Source organism: Galleria mellonella, unplaced genomic scaffold (genome assembly GCF_026898425.1).
Source record: "Galleria mellonella isolate WM207_F2 unplaced genomic scaffold, CSIRO_AGI_GalMel_v1 utg32, whole genome shotgun sequence".
Classification (NCBI taxonomy): Eukaryota; Metazoa; Arthropoda; class Insecta; order Lepidoptera; family Pyralidae; genus Galleria; species Galleria mellonella.
Window position 1 is genome coordinate 330,364 of NW_026442075.1, and position 23,360 is coordinate 353,723.

General features: G+C 33.9%; 2 protein-coding genes across 7 annotated transcripts in view; both read right to left on the minus strand.

Moving 5' to 3' along the window:
* The window catches only part of LOC113509436 (receptor-type tyrosine-protein phosphatase zeta-like), a 107,623-nt gene that overhangs the window by 53,222 nt on the left and 31,041 nt on the right, over positions 1-23,360 (minus strand). The gene's annotated exons all lie outside the window — the stretch shown is intronic.
* LOC128200957 (uncharacterized) lies at positions 3,852-5,106 on the minus strand. The gene is made up of 2 exons (XM_052896262.1): positions 4,935-5,106; positions 3,852-4,412 (listed from the first exon to the last, which is right to left on the minus strand). The coding sequence occupies exon 2, from the start codon at positions 4,405-4,407 to the stop codon at positions 3,859-3,861; it is 549 nt and encodes a 182-aa protein (XP_052752222.1). The 5' UTR covers positions 4,408-4,412; positions 4,935-5,106; the 3' UTR covers positions 3,852-3,858.

Consider the following 23,360-nt stretch of genomic DNA (forward strand, 5'->3'; position numbering starts at 1 on the left):
AATATTGTGTGCATATCGGGTAGGTCTGAGAATCGGCCAACATCTATTTTTCATACCTCTCAATCATAAGTATGACCCACCCCTAAACTTTTTTTTTATTTTTTTGACAAACTTTTTTATTTTTGTTTTGTTATGATTTAGCATTGAAAAATACATACAAATTCAAATTTTCACGCTTTTACGAACAACCCCTGTTTTTTAATCGCGATTTTTATATACCGCAATAGGGTTGCAAGGTGGCAATCGAATAGTTTGGCAGATCTCTTTTCAGTTTTAATCTGTCAGGAAATATATTTGGGCGACATTCTCTGCTTGCTACCAGGCAAACCGTGGAGGGGGGGGGAAGGATTGTTAGTAATGCGAACTACCAGTCCCATTGTTAGTAATATACCCTATCAGTTCGACATCCACGCAGTTCCCCCTGGAAACAATCGTGGTTAATTCTAGTGGAATTCGACACGATGGACTAACTGACCTGCTTTCATCGTCACCTATCATCCCTCACTGGTGCCCCGTCAGCGTATACCGATAGCCCAATAGCGCAATACGCACAACGCAAGCGGGGTTACCATTTCATTATCACCTATTTAAAAAAAAAAATGTTGATGACAAGTTAAAAATTAGCCTACGTTACTTTCCATACTGTACAAATGTGACAATGTGTCGAGTCGTTACGGTGACAGGGGTACCAAAAAAACTAACTCACTTTCACTACTACTACCTAAAGTACTAATTATTGTAAATATGAAAGTTTATAAATCTGTTTGTATAATTGTTATTCGATCACTCTTAAATGACTTTGAAAGAAATTCCATATATATATATATATATATATAATACATACTAATGATATTTTATATACGTATTGACGTATAAAATACTTTTTACTTTTCACTGTATAGATAATCTGGTAGTATTGTTTTTAAATACAACTTAGAATGGCAAACAAGCCGACGGCCCATCTGATGGAAAGTAGTAACCGTCGCCTATAGACATGAGCAGTACCATGGACATAACAGAGTGTACTGTTTCGCCCATGATACCCCCCATGCGTTGCCATTCCTGAGGACTCAGTTGTTATTCCTCTGTACCCTGTAAATTCACGCCACATCCCACCCTTCAAACCGAAACACAGCCATGCAAACACAACTGCTTCACGGTTGAAACACGAATGGGACAGAGGTACCCAAGCAAACGACTTTTGTACAAAGTCTCCCTCTGTTGTTATAAATAAATTATTCAATAAATTAACTGGTCAGCACCTTAAAATAATCTGTTCATTTTGCAATATCAGAATTTGGTATCGCTGCTCTGATATACGAATCTTTTTATTTTATCTATAGTTATATAAATAATGACACTGAATAATTTATAACAAAAAATGCATCGAAATTATAGTTAGATGCATTTTGAATTGCAATTTTATTTGGAGACGGCGTAATATGATTTTATTACGCAAGGGTTTTGTCTTTTATTTTTACAACCAGTCACTTGCCTGACGTCAACTTTCCCTGGAAATACATTTATTAATGATATCCGCCACCTATTATATGGAGGAAAAGATTGAAGATAAAAGAGGGGGACATTCGGAGTGAGTGAAGCAAGTTTAGAAGCGAAACACGTGTCGCAAAACATACGTGGACGAAATGGCAGTCAGAGATTGATTGATACAGAAGGATACTGATCAGAAACTACAGTGCCTCGGATGGCCAGGGTCACTAACCCATGTGCCTTACTCTAGTACTGGGGAAATCATTAGAGGAGTATAACCCTTGGAAGTCGCTTAAAAATTATACTTTAAATATGTAAAGAAACCTATTTATATGCTATATCAACATTGTACGTGAAATTTGTAAAGATATCCATTAATATACTATATCAACAAAAAAAATTAATAACCAGTCATAAAATTCAAAGTGATACATTAAACTACTAAATGCTTTAACTATCGCAATTAGATTAGATCTATAGCATAACGTATGGGAAACAAAACAGAATCGATCATTGCGTGATCGACGCGAGCGGGTATGTCAACATTTGGGAGGAATACCCTGCAATTATAACCTGGGCAATTTAAATTGATCCGTTACGTCGATAGAACGATACAAAATTGTGACCTATACAAATTAGTAGGACTAAATAATAATAGGTAAATGCAATTTAAAGTTTGTGACCTCGGTTATAAAGCTTAAATTAGCTTGTTCGAGCATTTCCAATGTTTGGAAAGGCTTTGTCTGACAAAGGGCTGGTCATTGCAGGTCGTCGATCCATATTTTACACGTATAGGTCGACGTCCGAAATTATAGGTGTAATTTATATTGGTCATAATAAGCAATATTATTTCCTAATATCTAAACTCAGTACGTCATCTCTGAACGTATTACAGAGCCATCTAGTTTTAAACTAATACTATTTTTAATATAATTTTCCTATGCAACTAGAGATGGGCAATCCACCTGGGTGGGTTTAAAGTCTGGTGGGTAAAAACCGGGTGTTTTGGGTTTATTGGGTTTAAAATGAACCCAAATTTTTGGGTGTTTATGAACATCATTATTCACGCAAACCAACTGGACATAGACAATATTATTATAGCCTACAGAATAAAAAACTTTTAATTTGATTTTGAGTTTTTAAGAGATTGTAATTTATCAATCACTGTCAGATTCAGAGTTATTTTTTTGTTCGATGCTCTTTTCGTCTAAACTGTTATGTTCATTTACTTGCTCAATGAAATTCTAAGTATTTTCTTCATTAAACTGAATGTGCATTGCATTATTCAGTTATAACAAATGAATGAAATTTTTTCAGTTCTTTCAGTTGTAATATTTCTTTTTTTTATGTATGTCTTGGATACTAAATAATATTGCCGAAGTACAACTGATTCGAATCGCTACTTTGCTTAACTCATGGAATAAAATACCTTTCCACCGCTCAATGCTATCTAATGAGCTCCATACAAAGGACAAAAGTTTTCTTTAGCTTTATATAAACATTACATTTGACAAACTTAAGTGTTGGCTTATGTAGATTAACTCCATAAAGTTCTTCCTCTTGAGTAAGCGACTAGAGTAAGTCTAGAATATATGCTGCAAAATGTATTGGCCTCATTGCCATATTGCATCTTGAAGATACTGATTTTAGAATCTGCTGTTTGCTTTCTTCGCTCAATGTCGAAATCTCATTTAATGCAAAACGTATCTTAGCTTGTACATCTCTAAATGTAATGTATGTGCGATGCAAACGATTCTGGTCGCTCTCTAAGTAAAATATGCTTTCAGTGACTGGTTCCAAAATACTTATACATTCCCCTGTCTTCGTCCAGAAATCATCACTTAGAATTAAATCTTTAATATCTCTTGAAATTACCACATCTTCTCTAACTGTTAATATTTGCAAAGCTATCTTATTTGCTTTCAAACTTTTTAACGAAGTAACATGACTTCCCCATCTTGTAGCACAAGGCAATTTTAGTGTTTGTGTAGAATCTTCACCCTGCCTTGATTTTATCAACAAGGAACTTAATCGTTGACTTCTTTTAACAGTTTTTATTATATTTATGGCTTGCATAATAAACACAGTTACTTCTTGTATCTTTACAATATCTTGGCACAACAAGTTAAGGATATGTGCACAGCAACCGAGAGGAACAACATGTGGATATTTGAGTTTTGTTAATTCGAATGCCTTTTGTATATTTCTAGCGTTATCGCCAATAAGTACAAGAAACTTATTTGCTCCATACACTTTCATTACTTTTTCAACTTCTTAAGGTATTCACTAGTGTGAGGATTACTTTCTGTATTCAAACTTTTAACGTATGCAGGTTGAGGTTTTGATATAAGAAAGTTTATTATTCCTTCATTTCTTAAAGTTAGACCAGCCATCGCACTGAAGGTGTAAGTAACTACAAGCATTTAGTTCCTCATTTAACTCAAAACGCATTTCTCTATATATTTTATCTAAGTATTTTGTCGCTAAAGCTTTACGTGAAGGTATTTTAAATTTTGGTTTCAATTTTTCGAAAAATTGTATCCATAAAGGATGTTGCACCATCGATAATGGCGTCCCTGTTACAAATATAGCTCTCGCTAATTCTGTTTTTATATGATCATCGGTGTCTTGAAACTCAGCATTTATTGTAGTGTTAGCAGACGACGAGGGGCTTATAAAAGAATCATTTGTCTCTATCTCTGACAGTCCAGACATTTTGGTTTTGGACGAGCTATCTTTTATAAGTTTCATAGAGTCTTTTAATGTTTCTGGAGATTTTGGACAAGTGATAAGATGTTGAAGCATTTTGGCAGCATTACTGAATTTGTAGACCTTATTACAAAGCTTGCAAGAAACAGACTTGTTTGGTAAAGTACGGTAGTGCTCCCATATGCGTAAATCTTTAGGTCTCCCCATTGAACCTAAAAAAATGAACGATGATTAGTTGGTCTGACGAAAATTCAACAATAGAGTGCCTATTTTTTTACAATGATTATTTCTTGTTATTTACAATAAATTTATTAAAAAAATAATAAAATAAATACAAAAAACCTTTGTAAAATTACATCTCCTCGGAGGATTAAACGCAGACGCTAGTTTATTATCGTATTGTTCTGTATTTTTCTCAGCAACTTCTTTAATTCGATTAGGTACTTACGCATATTATGTTAAAAATAAATATCTTACACATCTTAGGCTATCCACCATTATTATCCAATGACGACTCTCAGCTAACTATGCACTATCATCCAAAATAAACGTGTATGGAAAATTTTATCCCAGTCGGTTGAGGATTGAGGATAATTGCATCAACATACGAACATACCTACATACTTTTATTTACATAACGCAAGCTAAATAAAAGCTTGTAATAATACATCTAATTTTAAGTTAAAATTGTTAAGTGATCATGATATAATTGTATCATTCAAAAATCCACTTACCTTTAATTATTTCTTGTTAAGTATAAATATTATTTCAAATCTGCTCCCTTAATATGCACTTTTTTACTGCTTTTCCTACCTAACACGTTACCAGGAAGTCACGTTACCAGAGTCAGAGTAATAGTGAACACGTTTGACAGTGATTGTCGTCGCCTCATATTCAGCGTCGACGAATAGGGGAATCCCCAGTCATAATGTATTGCATGCGTGGCGGTCTTACTTATCCATAAACAAAAGATAATTACAGAACTCGATACTAGATGGCGCTGTTTTTGTTTGAAGAAAGTTTGCGGGCTAAAATACATAGAATTTCATCAATGACTTCCACAAAGAACAACATTTCTGTTTTTTCTAAGTCCGTATCTCTTCCGTATATTTCATAAGATATAAGCTTGGGCTACATTGTTATGCAACGTGATTTTGTCGCTGTCTTGCTAGCAGGGTTGACAGATATACGATTTAAATCGTACTCATACTATTATTTGTCTATTTTTTAATGTACGATCGTAAAGATTATGATCGTAATTCGCACAAAAACATACGACTTTTTGGTTACCTGGCAACATTTTTATTATGAAACGAACATGTTCACATCATCAGTCACATGCAACAATTTATTGGGGATTTCCCCTTCACATCTGGCAGTCCTGCTTGCTAGAATATAGGTAAGTCAGCCACAGTTACTGACGATCGATATTTAAAGGGTATTGTTTTTGTTCTAAATATTTCATAAAAACGTTATTTAATACTTTGTGGATTATTAATTTAGTTGATAATCACTGGAAGTAAAATGGATGCTAATTTGAGAGATCAAGATCTTCGTATAAAACAGTTAATAAAAGAAAATCTACGTAAGTACTCTTTTTATACCTAGGTAGGTAAGGTATAATAAACACAAAAGGTACTTAGACGTGTGTTCGAAGCATATATTCTAATAAATTTAATTTAAAATTGTAGAAAGAAAAAAATGTTGCCAAGCCGTAGCCGAAGCCGATCTCCAAATATATTTGGCGATAGTTCAGTGTCCGATGATTTACCCAGCGTCGTCGCAACAAAGAAAAAAACAGGATTGTGTTTGAAAGAAGAAACAAACGTGTTCTAAATGCTTAATTTATGGAGAAGAGGATAAAAGAAATGAGTATTTCGGACTGTTAGTGTCTCAAGAATTTAAATATATACGGCCATGTGTGCGAACGAGGTGTTATGAAGAAATTTTAAAGTATCTACGGGAAGCAAAAGGCCAACATGTTGATCAACTGCAACATGAAAACACTGAAAATTAATTACATTCATTTTATTATATATAGATTTTTAAAATTTCCTGAAATATTATTAGTTAACGTTTTATTTAATATTGTAGAATTGATCAATACAATTTATAAAAATAATTTATTGGTATTACTTACATATTTTCAAAAAAATACGTAAAAACCTATTTTTTTGGGTGATTATGGGAGTTTAAAAAAGCACCGGGTTTAAAAAGATATTCATATGCAACTATTGCGTATTCTCAATTGACCCAATAGAAATGAAGGAACCTTATTTACGCAAACCAACGTGAAATTAAATACCCTCCACCATTTTTAAGTTGTAATTTATTTGTTTCTTTTTTTGTGATGTTTTCGCTCGTCATTTACTAGGAATGCAGCATTACCAGAAGATGTGAGTGCATTATCTTCACAAAGTACGTTCTCAATTCGGTCATATTTTTTTTGTTTGTCGTCTAATAATATTCGTAAACGTTCCCTCGTTCATATAAAATGTTACGAGAAGAGGACAGTTTATAAACCATTAATATTGTACAAAAGTACCAGGCGACTATAAGTCATAATGAGATTGCATAAGACAGGTTGTTTGCCGGTTCTTTGGTAGACGGCCAGTTGAGCAACCGAAGTAATTAGGAGGCGAACACCATTGATATTTTTAACAAAGAATTCTATATCTGCCACATAAAGTTCAAATTAGATCAACATGAACGAATAGATCTTTGTAGAGAGTTAGTATATAATAGTAATTTCTTTGTATGTACTTGTATACCTCTATCCGTAAACGTGTACGACATCAGAATGATGTTATCATCGAGTTATCGTCTTTTAAAGTTTATTTTCAATGAGGATGCATATAAATGACAGGATAGCAATGGGGCTGTTATATCCCCATTACTAACAAACCCTTTCCCGCGGACTACGTCATATCTCCTAACTGGTACCGTGTAATTTTATTGCCATGACTCTGCCCTTTAAAACAAAACATAGCCTTGCTATGCCAGTATTTAGCAGTAGAAAAAAACACTGAGAGAAACATATTTTTGAACAGATATATGTAGGCAACATAAATAATTTTTTTTAAACGACTTAGAATGGCCAACAAGCTGACGGCCCACCTGATGGAAAGTGGTAACCGTTGCCTACAGGCATGAGCAGTACCATGGACATAATAGAGTATACTATTTTGCTAATGATACCCCGCATGCGTTGCCATTCCTGAGGATTCGGGTGTTATTCCTCTGTACCCAATAAATTCACGCCATATCCCACCCTTCAAACCGAAACACAGCCATGCAAACACAACTGCTTCACGGTAGAAACATGAATGGGACAGAGGTACACGAACAATCAACTTTTGTACCAAGTATCCCTCTTTATAAAATAATTTTTCACACATGGCAAATCCTTTCCCTTCTGTAAACCGACTCTGTGAAATGCACGCCTCGCTTTGTACATATTTGACTTTAATTCAAATACAAAGCGAGATACATTCTAACCTATTAAAAAAAAATAAACATCCTAGGGAGAAAGGGATTGTTAATAATACGGACTATCAATCCCATTGCTAGCAACATACTCTATCAGGTCAACTTCCACGTGGTTCCCCCTTGAAACCATCGTGCCGAATTCCAGGTGTATACATCACTTTTATTTAAGTTTTAGGCATTCAATGTTATGATGGAAATTTCCACCAATACGCAAAGAAGGGTTAAAGCATATGTATATATTGTACTAATGTTGAATGCCTTTGTATTTAAGTGGGACGTTATTGTACCTACACAATGCTTAAGAAATGTTTGAAAGCAACGACTGTCTACATTCTCGTGTCACTGTGCCACAGTCCTCTGTCATTCCGTACTGTTTATGAATACCTATTATTCTTTATTCTAAAAAATAATGGATAGACGACAAAAATGCGCGCAGTTGACACTTTTGTCTATGACTTTTTAAATATTCACCCCATATTGAGGAATAACTACATGGGACAGATAAAAGAAACAGAGGGAGACTTTGGACAAAAGTCGTTTGCTTGGGCACTTCTGTTCAATTCGTGTTTCTACCGTGAAGCAGTTTTTTGCATGGCCGTGTTTCGGTTTTGGGATATGGCGTGAATTTAGGGTACAGAGGAATAACACCTGATTCAGGAATGGCAAGATTTATTTATTCTGTTATGTCAAACTGCTCATGTCTATAGGCGACGATATCCACTTTCCATCAGGTGGGCCGTCTGTTTGTTCTATTTGCATAAAAAAAAAGAAAAAATATTCACTTGACTATGCGTCTATAGAAATGAAGGTATGTATTGTATGTAACAAACATTTACTAATATTATTGCTGTGCCCTTCCAGAGATCATCTTGATACTAAACTTCTAATGCTTAAAATCTATATCATTACAATATGAAAATGGATGGATTGAAAAGGCCTATGTTCAGCAGTGAACAACTAACGGCTGATATGATGATGATGATATAGCGTAGGTAAATAATTAAAATGGAATTTTGAAAATTCAATGTCTAAGTGGGAATCAAAAATGCACACTTACAAAGTCACGGCCAAAAAGTACGAAGATAATTTAATTGCAGAACATCAGTAGATGATGAAACGATGATGATGATGATTATTTATTTGTTTACATCATTAAATTCCAATGAAATAGTTTCTAACAATTACATTACGTATTTGTGTACAGGTCGTGGTAAGCGCCATTTTATTTTGCAATAATGGCGGGAAATGCCAAGTCGCGACGCCATGATCGACCCGCCCATAGTCGTGTATTTTAAACAGGACTTGCTGAATTATGTACCATAATGGTACTTAATTTATTATAACATTTAGTTACGATATCCGGTAGTTTGTAAGCAGTGTTCAATTATTTCTTTACAGGGCAAATACGTTCAAGCAAGATGTTGATTTACGACCTTAGTCTCCGACAAAATTTTAATTTTTTTTCTTTCGCTATTTTTTTTTATATTAATAGATTCAAGATTCAAGATTTATTTATTTGTAAAACATGCGTATAAATACATGCAGATGTTGACAATATAATAACGTTCGACATGTTTAGCCTGTACGGCGTACAAACATATGTAGTTACACAGATAGTTCACTTTGTACATCAAGTCCATTTTATACCATTAATCGTCATCACATTACAATTTTCAAATACATTTAAATAAATAATAATTGTCAGTCAAAAATAAAAGAACGATGTCACAATGATGTTAATAAATATAAATAAATATTCGTTTTGTCAAATTTTATCATTAAAGAATTCACATACATTGTAATAACATAGAATAGTTATGTATTATTATTATTTACATATGCAGGTGTATATAGTTACTTTTTATTGTATTATATGTTCAATTTTATGTAGGTATTATTGAGTTTAGCTGTACGGTTTTTAGCCTTGAACATTCTATACTTTTATTTCAGATTCTCAAAGGTTATCTCTCAGAGATCTCTGTATAGGATAAGTCTGCCATTGTATATTAAATCTCTTAATAAATCTAATGTAAATTATGTACAATAAAGATTTTACAATACGATAATTATCATAAAACAATCGACGATCATTATTTATTTTATAAATGAAAGACTGTTTCAAATATAACTTGTATGAGATTGCGAGTCTTGGGTCTTTTGCATATCAAAGGATATCACGTGTACTATAAAAAAAAAAAGCTTCTTAACCCTTCTGGTAAACTATTCAGTAGTATAAAGATATTCATTAGACACATAGTAACTCAGATGAAAAGAACGGAAGCACGAGCTACACCCGGAATTGAACCCAGGGTCGTGCGCGCCCGCACCGCACCTCTCCACATCATGCACAGACACGTTGACCATTCAAGTCATAGGATTTATTTCATAACGCTATTGGATATTGTGTGAACCGATTCTGATGAGTTCTTTTAATCGATAAAGTTTACACTGTTTTCATTCGTTTTGTCACAATTGTTTTGGAACAATAGTAACTTTATTACTTTTTCGACGATCATTTAGAAATATTGAACGATTTTTAATCGTCATTCTAAAATAGTTTTAAAAAATAAAATTTTCAATTTATTATGACAACGAAATTACTTTGTTTTTACTTAATTTTTTTATTTTTTTTTATATTTTTTTTAATCCTGTTTTTGTTGCTTCATGCGCAGTGCCTCTGATCTATTTTGTTACTATTTGTAAAAACATACATACATACATACATATCTGTCACGCCTGTCTCCTATTAGGGTAGGCAGAAACAATGGAACGCCAAATGCTCCGATTCAAACAAACCTCTTTCGCTTCTTCCACATTCATCTTTTCATACACGCTCGCCAGTTACAGGTACTTTTAATTTGGCTCTTCTTCAACACGTCGCCTATTTGGTCGACATACGTCCGACGTAAACACAAAGAAAAAAAAGTAAACGTCACTAATATGTTTTTACGTTGTAAAAACATATTAGTGACTTTGTTTGTAATCTTAGAATATTTATATTCAGACTGGTTTAGTCCTGGTTTTCCTGTAAATAAATAGATAAATAAATGAAAGAAATCTTTATTCTATGGACGTAATTAAATTTATTAGATTCAAGTCAAAATTTTACTAACATAACATAATTTTTTTTAACAAAACGACATCTGTGAATGTGAGATATTTACAAGAGAGAAGAAAGGGGACGAATGGAGATATTTAGGGGTCTTAATAAGACTATTAAATGCCAAAACAATGTTTTCTAAAAATTTTATCTCCGTCTGTTTATATGTTTGTACCGGCATCAAAAACTACGACATCAATATTGGATGTAGTTTTTACACTTTCTTTGTAATTGTAGTTTTTCACAGTTTCCCTCCGCCTGCGCTAACGGGATACGCTGGCGGAGCACCATACCATTTTCACCTATGAAAAAAAACATCCATTTAAACTTTTTTTTAGTCGGGAAATTTCGACTAGCTTTCGCTCATAGCTAATGGTCCCGGATGGTCAGAAAACTAATCGAGATTTCTCGACTAAAATACATGTAAGTTATTCCGATTGTTTCTACATTAACATTAACATATAAGTTAAATAAATGCTTATAAAAAATAGACGCGAATTATTTACTAAAATATTAACCTTGACCCAGAGTAAGTCGAAATACTTGCAAACGATTGGCCAAGAGGATTATATTTTCGCTCCTAACTAAGGGTCCTGGATAGTTCTAAAACTAGAAAGGAGATTTCTCGACTAAAATACACATAAGTTAATCCGGTTGTAGCTATATTAAAACTAACATACATTAAAAGCTAAATAAATACTTGTAAAAGATATGTACATGCGAATTGTTCACTACAAATGTTTATTTAACTCGTAAACGTTGAACTTGGCCCAGTGTTAGTCGAACTGCAAACTATTGGCCAAGCGGATTATGAATCGCAAAAGTAACTCTTATTATATTTTCGCTCATGACTAAGAATACGGGTAGGTCCTAAAACTAGTTGAGGTTTCTCGACTAAAATACACGTAAGTTAATCCGGTTATTTCTATAATAAAATTAGAATACATTACAAATTAAATAAATATTTGTAAAAAAATAAATGCGAATTGTTTACTACAAACGTTTATTTAATTCGTAAATGTTGAACTTGGCCCAGTGTTAGTCGATTTGCAAACTATTGGCCAAGCGGATTATGAATCGCAAAAGTAACTCGTATTATATTTTCGCTCATGACTAAGAATACGGGTAGGTCCTAAAACTAGTTGAGGTTTCTCGACTAAAATACACGTAAGTTAATCCGGTTATTTCTATACTAAACTCACTACAAATGTTTATTTAACTCGTAAACGTTGAACTTGGCCCAGTGTTAGTCAAAATGCTTGCAAACGATTGGCCAAGCGGACCATACGAGTCCGCTCCGAAAGTCACTCGTGTTAGATTGATGCAACCATTCTCAACAACGTAACGTGTTGCATGCTAATTGAATACACGTAATTTGGATTGATATGCCTCTGTAAATGTGGAGGTGTTTATTTGTTTGTACTGTGATATTTTCAATCGACTTCAAATAATTTAAAATTGTGATGCATAAAAAAAATTGCATTTCAGCTGTTTTTTTTTTACACAACTTAGAATGGCAAACAATCTGACGGCCCACCTGATGGAAAGTGGCAACCGCCTATAGACATGAGCAGTACCATGGACATAACAGAGTATACTGTTTCACTCATGATATCCCCCATGTTTAGCCATTCCTGAGGACTCAGATGATAGGTATTAAAAAAAAAACTAAAAAATAAAGAATCGACTGTTAGGCGGTACGAAGTTCGCGGGGTCAGCTAGTGTTTAATAAAAATAAATGTAATATAAAAACACTAGTGGAACTATAAATGTGGTATCACTTCGAAGTACTTCGACTACAGACTATATTTACTCATCATCTTCCTACCCTTATCCCAATCATTTGGGGTCGGCGTAATATGATTTTATCCATATTACAAAAAGATTTGGTTTTACGACCGGCCACCTGCCTGACGTCAACCCTCTTTGTCAGACTATATTTACTAATTATTAATAATGCTACAAATAGAAAAAACAGGTTTTTATTTCGCACATAATTGTTATTTTTTTATAAGCAATAGTAGCCACTCCATAACAATGTATTACAACAGAAAACATATGTTGATTTTTTTTTTACTTTTTTTTTTTACAAATTAGCATTGTATATAGACACGTGAATCATTTGTTATTGTAACACTGTTACAATAATAACACCCACTATACGAAGGTTTGCCAGTACTACGCTTGGCAGGTGGATTGGCAACCACAGTTAGGCTTTGGAGATGTTTTAAGAGGGGAACTACTGCCCATCCCTCGCCCTCCCTTAGTCAACTCTTACGACACTCACGGTAAAAGTATTATTTTTATAGTATACTTATAATATACAATATTATAATCGATTAAAACATGTCAATAAAAAAAGTTTGCGCGGTTTCAGAGATGTTTCCTCCCACGAACATTCAGGTTGTGGAATGAGCTCCCTGTTGAGGTTTTCCCAAGAGACTACAGCATGGGGTTATTCAAAAGGGGGGTAAAGAGGTTTCTTCAGGTTCGGCAACGCACGCGTAATACCTCTGGTATTGCAGGCGTTCATAGGCTACGGTAACCACTTACCATCAGGTGGGCCGTATGCTTGTTTGCCACCTCAGTGATGTAAAAAAAAAGTTCTATGTTAAAAATCATTATTAATTTACCATGAAATCTTCACCAAGAGTATAAAGTTATTTTTTCCTATTTCAATTATATTTATCTTGAATAAAAACGCCAGCAAGCGCATCGTTACTTATTGGCAACGACCTTGACTTCTTGTTCAAACTTCTTGTTCAATTGATGCAAAAAAGCAATTTATTTTCGTAAACATTTCTTGCAAAAGCTTATATTTTTTTACTTAATGAACCGACTTCTCAAAATAAAGAGGTTCTCAATTCGATTGTATTTCTTTTTTTACGTCGTTACCTAATAACTCCGTCAGTTACAAACCGATTTGAATTTTTTCAAGTCAAGTCAATTATTTATTTACACAAACATAGGTTATATATTATATATATATACAAGATTATTATATACTATAATATAATATATATATATATATATATATATATATATATATATATATATATATATATATATATATATATATATATATATATATATATATATATATATATATATATCCCCTATTATATGTATAATATATACAAAAATGCCCAATACAAAAGTCCTCAAAAAACCATTAAATACAATATCAAACATCAATTCAAGAAACATAATTATTATGTATTGTTGTAATTAGGCATTACAACAATCAATGTCACAGTCTGACATCTATTTTTTTTATACAACTTATAATGGAAAACAAGCTGACGGCCCACCCGATGGAAAGTGGTAACCGTCGCCTATAGACATGAGCAGCACCATGGACATAACAGAGTATACTGTTTCGCCCATGATACGCCCGTGCGTTGCCATTCCTGAGGACTCAGGTGTTATTCCTCTGTACCCTGTAAATTCACGCCATATCCCACCATTCAAACCGAAACACAGCCATGTTAACACAACTGTTTTACAGTAGAAACACGAATGGAACAGAGGTACCCATGCAATCGACTTTTGTACAAAGTGGTCTGGTCCCTCTATTTATCTGAAAGAACACACTTGCAGATTGATCGAAGAGAAATTTTATCAAAATCGGTTCAGTAATCTAGTTTTTAAATTAAAATAACGTATTTAGTTACAATTGAAGTCATTATTTTTATGGGACACAATCTTTTATCAGTGACATATAACTACGAGAATGCTTTATCAAAATCAACTGCCCAAACACATTTCATAATCACTTTTTTATACAATTTAGAATGACAAATAAGATGCCAATAGAGAATCATCATCACAATCACTCATCACCAGGTGGTTATGGAGTCAATGTCGTGCTGGTATATATAAAAAAAAAACCTCAGAAACTATTAATTCTCAATATGAAACATTACCTTCAAGTTACTGACCTTTGTAAAAATGGATTATCAACAAATCACGCATAGTTGTCTCGTGACAGTAATCAATTTCTACAAGTGATTGTAGAAATTGACAGAACTGTCACGAGTACATAGTCGTTTGTATAGTATTGTTTATGAAGAGGTGCCCTGTCTGATACAATAACTGTGTAACATTATATATATATATATATATATATATATATATATATACAATTCGTATAAAAGTGTCCCTAACAATTATTTTTATGGGACTGGCTTGTCACAATCTTTTATCAGTGACATATAACTACTCGAGAATGCTTTATCAAAGTTTATGGGGATGATGCTGTCCACAAGTGGCTAAAAAGATTCAGAACACATTTCCATAATTCGTTCCTCAGACAGTTGATGGAAAATTTTATACAATTTATTGGCGCGAATGATTCTTCACCAATAAGCTGCCAATAGTAAAGAATCATCATCACAATCGTGTGACTTCTTCTTGTTCCCAAAACCAAATTGGTACTTGGCATTTATAAATGAGATAAAAAAAGCTACGACGGGGCAGAGAAACCTACAACCAGGACTTTGCCTTCTCACAGTGCGTTGGCACAAGTATATATACTTTGAAGGGGATAAAAATTTACCTGAATAATTGTAAAATAAAATTTTTAAAAAATATAATTCCGGACAAACCTCGTATATATATATATATATATATATATATATTATATAATGAAGGACCCCTTCCTTATTACTAGTTAAGTTACCTTTGCATAGCCCGCTTCCGTTGAAGAATGTCGAGTTTCTCTCGAAACTGAGAATGGCCGTTGGAAGACAGGAACCACGAACAAAAAAATGAAAATGCTCAAATGTCAAGACAATGTTGAGTGTTTTTTTCGATGTTCGGGGGATTGTCCATCAAGAATTCGTCCCTCCAGGCCAGATAGTTGATGGAAAATTCTACGTCGATGTGCTCAGACGCCTCAAAGCTCGTGTGGCACGAGCTCGTCCAGAATTGGCGCGAGAGGGGCGTTGGATTCTTCACCACGACAATGCCCCTGCCCACACCTCTCTTGTTGTCCGTGAGTTTTTGAGTAAAAATTCCATTACGGTGACCGAACACCCCCCTATTCGCCGGATTTTGTACTTCTTCTTGTTCCCAAAAACCAAATTGGTATTGTTTATGAAGAGGACTTTCAAGGAGCCTTCTCACAGTCGTTGGAGTGCATTATGTCACAGGGGGATACAATAAAATTGTGAATAATTGTAAAATAAAATTATATATATATATATATATATATATATATATATATATATATATATATATATATATATATATATATATATATAATACATACACAAACACGTCGACATAATAACATCTCACGAAGGGAAAGGGATTGTTAGTAATGGGGTTTAACAGCCCCTATGCTAACAATATATCCTAACAGGTCGACCTCCACGCGGTCCCCCTACACCATCGTGGTTAATTATAGATGAGTTTGTCACAATGGGCTAACAGTACTGCTTGCATCCTCACCTACCATTTCTCACTGATGCCCCGCCAGTGTATACCGGTAGCGCAAGCGGGGCTGCCGTTCCGTCTTTACCGATTAAAAAAAAATACCCGGTCACGGTAAATTATAACCATCACCTGTATACATACAATAGACAATACACACATATGGACCTATTACATAATTACAAATCATTCATCATACTCAAAAAAAATATTTTTTTTTCTTTGTTACTCTTAATTATGTACCTACATCTTGAAGCAAAAATATTGACTACTATAAATGTTTTTTGCACATTTCATCTTATATCAGAATAACAGGAAAACACGAACGGATTGTTATTTAAAACTAGTTTTTACCGAAACTGTTATTGAAGAGGATAAAATGTAGTCTATGCTCAAATAGTATTGTATACCAATTTTCATAACGATTAGTTTAAGCATTAAGACGTCAAAAGGTAACAACTTTTACATTTATAATTTGTTTTTAAATTTAAATAAATTAATCTTAACACATAAATAACATATTTATATTATGAATTGTCACTAATCATAATGTTTATTATAATTTAAACGTACTCTAACATATCTTCAATAATTATATTATATGTAGAGATTAGTACATTACTGCAGCGGCCAGCAAACGAGGCATTGATGGACGAACACGCAAATGTGGGCCGAGGTGTAGCCGAGGCACACATACGTGAGTCCATCAATGCCTAGTTGTGGCCAAGGCTTGTATAGTACTTTTCTCAAACAATGCGCGGATATCAAAAATACAATTTTACTTTTTAAGTTCAATGACGAATAACGAACAATAATAATTTTTCACGTGCCATAATGTTCCTTGTTGTTTTCAATAAACAGCTTTCTGTTTGCAAGCCAATTCGAAATTTAAATAAAACCTTTTATTAGTTACCTCCTTGGTAGCCATGTTTCGAAGTAAAAGGTCATTCCATTTTTAAATTACAGAATAGATATGTGTTTACATAGTAATCTATCTGGCCGCAAAACACGACAGATATGGATTTTCATAGAACTTTTGTCGGCCGCTGCCCGCACGTATCTTGGCCAGTACGGCAATTTTTATTTATCTCGAAGAAGATTGTCAAAATAATGGTCACATTTCCAAGCATGTTTGAGAAAAATATATTATTCTATTACTTAACTGTTTCTGTAAATTTTCCTAAAATACATACAAAATAATAACTCAATAATTGTATCAAACTATTTATTGACTTGCAATTATCGGGGAAAAAATAGCATTACTCAATTTGACCACTGCAGTTTTCTTGGCTAAGAAAATGCGCGCGCATGTGGCGTGCGCGCAGAGAAATCAACAAACTATGCATATTTATACCGAGCCAGGCTTTCTCCCCGGCTTATTTGAGATGAATTCGACACACGTGATGACTGCCACTGAAAACTGTAAAACAACGTATTGATACAAAACAAATATAATAGTTTATTTTGTATAGTGTTTTATTATTTGCATTTATTTATTTATTTTTTATTGCATTCCATAATGTGATTAGTAGGGAGGGAGACTTTGTACAAAAGTCGATTGCTTAGGTACCTTTGTCCCATTCGTGTTTCAACCGTGAAGCAGTTGTGTTTGCATGGCTGTGTTTCGGTTCGAAGGGTGGGATATGGCGTGAATTTACTGTGTACAAAGGAATAACACCTGAGTCCTCAGGAATGGCAACGCATGGGGGGTATCATAGGCGAAACAGTATACTCTGTTATGTACTGCTCATGTCTATAGGCGACAGTTACCACATTTCATCAGGTGGGCCGTCAGCTTATTTGCCATTCTAAGTTGTATAAAAAAAAGCCGCAGTTACTTTGGTGATATTTGAAGAGGGACGCTGCTGCCCATCCTTCCACTATTGAGCTCCTGTACTCGCTTCTTACGATACCCATGGGTAAAGAAGTGGTAACCCATTCTATGTTTTTGTTTTATTCCATGTTAAATTAAACCAGTAAACGTTTGTGTAATTATTATAATCTACCTAATCTAAATATTATCCATTGTTATATGAAATTACAGTGTATTATAATATAATATTATTGCTTCAAGTGTTTATATTTCTCAGTGGCAATAACATTGTATCGTGGGGAGTATTGTCTACAGCAATGTGTAACCTTGCTGCCCGCTCTCTGAGCACTGGTGACCGTGAAGTTGGAATTGCTAAAATCGACGACCTCCGGAGCACAGACGTTGGGCACATTGCTTCTCATAAATCAGGTTTCTTATTTGATTCTTGGTCAGACGTTGGCGAGCAAGTTTTTTGAACTAGTTCTTTTTGTTTTGTTTATATTATAAATTTATTGTATATTCATATTGGATGAAAAACAGGTTTTCTTTTTTGTTTATATGTGTTTTCAACCTATTTTAAAGAGAATTCGATATGTTTTTGTTTGTCACCTCATAACTCCGTCAGTTATAATTTTGACTTTGTTTTATCTGACAGGACGTACTCACAGATTGATCCAATAGAAATTTAGTCAAACTCAGTTCAGTAGTTTAATTTTTGAAATCAAAATTGTTGGTTGGTTGGTGCCCAAGCAATCGACTTTTGTACAGACCCCTCTGGTGCTGTGCGGTCGCCAACCCGCCTACCAAGCGTGGTAACTAGTGACAAAGCGCCCTTATGGGGAGCCCTATATTTATTTATTTATTCATAGAATAACAAACATTAAATATAATACAATTTAATGCACATGCATATTGAATGTATTCACAGCATTTACTTTAACATAATTATATAATAAATAAACAGTACATTTTAAAGTATTAGGTAATAATAGACTACAAATACCTTAAAAGTTACATTTTGGCGTGTATGCACATATTTATTAATCAAAATTATTTATTTATTTATTTATTCTTTATTGCACAATAAAACTTTGTACAAATGGCGGACTTAATGCCATATGGCATTCTTTACCAGCTAACCATTAGGTACAAACAGAAAGCGTATGAAGGACAGATGTGGTGAAAAATATGTGACAATTATAGTAACACATTAAGGCAATTTTATTACATATTTTATAAATTATATTAATAAGATCGTCGTCTTCCTACCCTTATACCAATTATTATTTGGGGTCGGCGTAATATGTTTTTTATCCATATTACAAAAAGATTCTGTTTTTAGTTTTACGACCGGCCGCCTGCCTGACGTCAACCCTCTTTGGGAATGCATTTGTTGGTTTCCGCCACCTACGGTACGGAGGAAAAGATTGAGGAAAAAAGGAAGGGAACATTGGATATGTATAAAGGTAATTGTTGAATGAGAGAAATAAGGGACTTATGTGGGAAAGGAAAGGGGGAGGGGGTTGAGAGAAAACCACACTGCAGTTGCGGAAAGGACTAGGACACTGTAGCGGCTCGGGAGGCCGAGGTCGCATACCCGTATGCCCTTATTCTAGAATCGAACACATTTCTAGAGAACACCCCTGACGCTTTATGTTAGTAAGATATATTAGTCAATTATATATATATATATATACTAGCTGACCCCGTAAACGTTGTTTTACCACTTATTGCGAAATATAAAAATCGCGATTAAAAGCCAGGGGTTAAAGTTGTATGAATTTTTAATGCTAAATCATAATAAAATAAAAATGGAAATAATTGTTAAAAAAATAAAAAAAAATTTTTTTGAGGAGGGTCACCCTTATTATTGAGGGGTATGAAAAATAGATGTTGGCCGATTTTCAGACCTACCCAATATGCACACAAAATTTCATAAAAATCGGTAAAGCCGTTTCGGAGGAGTTTGGTAACAAACACCGTGACACGAGAATTTTATATATATAAAGATAAAAAAAATTCTTTGAGATCACCGCCAACTGGTAGGTTATCTAGGAGACATGCTGAGTTACATTCTTAATTTGGAACTATATATATATAACAGTAAAGAAATAATGGCTGATGTGATGATGATGATATAATTACTTGCTGGACCGGCCTCGATATCCATCTGTAGACATCCAGGGTAAGGATCTTTGCTGACCTACCTGGACTCATGACTCCACGTTAACTGATAGAAAAAAATCTTCGATTCAAATACTTATTCCTTTATTCTGCAATAATAATGACGATGATCATAAATACCTAGTTATTTCTAAACAAAATCATTTCATAAATATAACTGAGAATCGCCGTCGAACAAGGATGTCCAGTCGCGTCGCGCTCTCGTCGTGTTTTTGTATTGGCCATGTTCTTCACTCAGACGGAAATTTATAATGAACTGCTCTAATCGTAATGCATTAGTTATAAACAGGTATGATGAATGCTCGCTGGCAGCGGGCCTTTTTTATACCACTGAAGTGGCCAAACAAGCATACGACCCACCTGATGGTAAGCGGTTACCGTAGTCGGGCTTGTAAACAAGTGTAAAGATTATTATTATTATATTATGTGGCTGGATGGTCCCGGCATAGAATGGGCCACCTCTTTTTATTCCGTGGGTGTCATAAAAGTCGATTAAAAAGAAGAAGGTACTTAATTTTTTTTATGTTTTTTACCTCATAACTCCATCAATTATAAACCGATTTAAAAATCTTTCGATTCAATGGTTTAATTTTTAAATGAAAATAACGGTTTTGTCACGATTGAAGGTACTAATTTTGTCTTATGTTTGTACACAATCTTTAATATATATATATATATATATATATATATATATATATATATATATATATATATATATATATATATATATATATATATATATATATATACGTTTTTACATGTATTACATCTCCATATTTAGAAATAATAGGAAACTGTTTATAATTACTCCTCTCCATCCAAAGGTTGCCTGGAAGAGATCGCTCTTAGCGATAAGGTCGCCCATTGTTTTCTCATTGTGATTATGTAACTGTTTATATCTAGAATAAGTTCACTATTGTAATCTTTTGGAGGAAACAATAAAGAATGTCTATCTATCTATGTATATGTACAAAAAATGTTTAGTCAATAGGCCGACTTAATGCTACACCTCGTAGCATGCATCTAAATAGAGTCAAACTTTGGAAAAACAAAAATGTTTATAAATAATATTGAAAAATGTATATGTGTATATCTGTGTAGTCCCTCACATACAAAGGCATTTATTGCTATCAGAACATAAAAGTATAATTTTACATTAGAAACTCAAATAGCTAATGAAAATTTATAATCACAGATCCCAAGTCTTATCTATCTATCTATCTGTCTATCTATCTATCTATTCCATATATAAATGGTGTTTAGAAACACGCGTAAGAGACAGAGAAAATCCCATTATGTACCTACCTACATAATAATCCAGTGAGTTTCTATTTTCACTGACTTATTATTAAATCGTGGTCGATTACTCGGCTCTACATTTCTGTGATTTACTAAATTGATCGATGAAAATCGAAGAAATCTGCTACACAGCTGGACGAACCAATCAATAACAAATAGATTTTAGTCCGCAATCCGCAACATAAACCGCAACTTTAACCATGGCAGAGTTAATATTGTTTTTTTTTATACAACTTAGAATTACAAACAAGCTGACGGCCCACCTGATGGAAAGTGGTAACCGTCGCCTATAGACATGAGCAGTACCATGGACATAACAGAGTATACTGTTTCGCCTATGAAACCCCCCATACGTTGCCATTCCTGAGGACTCAGGTATTATTCCTCTGTACCCTGTAAATACACGCCATATCCCACCCTTCAAGCCGAAACACAGCCATTCAAACACAACTGCGTCACAGTTGAAACACGAATGGGACAGAGGTACCCAAGCAAAGGACTTTTGTACAAAGTCTCCCTCTGGTAATCAATTAATGAAACGACGACCTTAATTGCATTGGATGGAGTCAATAAATACAGGGGGCTCAGAACCGTTCCTTGTAGTATTCAATGGGGGAAGCCTATGTGGATAACATATTTATTATTTCTGAATATATAGAAACAACTATTATGTCTATGTATGTATATGTACGTATTTTGTATGTGAAGAGATATTTTATGTTTATGTAGGTGTATATATATATATATACTTATTAATAATAATAGGCACACTTACAATAAAGGAGTATAGTTGTTAAGCTAAGCACTACAGTGATGCCTTGGATATTCTGTACCATCGAGTTTTTGATTTAGCTGAGTATTAAATTAAATTAATATTCATTTTTCACCACATTATTTTTACATTAATAGTTACACATACATACAGCCGTACAACATTAACGTAAATGAACAACGTTTAATTTAATTCTATTTCCCGCCAAAAAGATTGTAAAACATTATTAACACGAAAAGGTGAATTGAGTAGTTATATAAATTCGACCCAAAAAGGTCAAATATATCGAATAATAACCGACTGTCGACGAGTACAGCGCTAGTACTGTGTTTATTTATAGAACGACGGTCAGACGGACAGTAAACGGTACCACGTGTCGTGTAATCATTTTAGTTCACCATCAGTGCTTCTCGTTCAATAACATTGACCTATGCCATCTAGTTACGGCATTATACTAGGTTATATGGGATTAAAATGAAATGGTGAATTTCCCTTAATTATTGGCTGGAGGGAGAGAGGGAGACTGTGTACAAAAGTCGTTTGCTTGGATACCTCTGTCCCATTCGTGTTTCAATCGTAAAGCAGTTGTGTTTGCATGTCTGTGTTTCAGTTTGAAGGGTGGAATATGTCGTGAATTTACAGGGTACAGAGAAATAACACCTGAGTCTTCAGGAATGGCAAACGTATCATGGGCGAAACAGTATACTCTATTATGTCCATGGTACTGCTCATGTCTGTAGACGACGGTTACCACTTTATATCAGGTGGGCCGTCAGCTTGTTTGCCATTCTAAGTTGTATAAAAAAAGGGACACCAATAAGGGATGATAGGTAAGAACGAAGTCAGCTCAGTTGGTCCATCGTGACGAAATCGGAACATCATGTTGTCCAAAGAAACCAAATGCAATACAACCTGACAAGTATATTATCAGCAATGGGATTTTTAGAGCCTTTTTTTCAACTAAAATTTAAATACATAATAACACTTAAAACCAAAAATAGATAATATATAGCAAAATCTATATATTGTAGTTACAATAACAGATATATTAACTGACGGTTATCCAA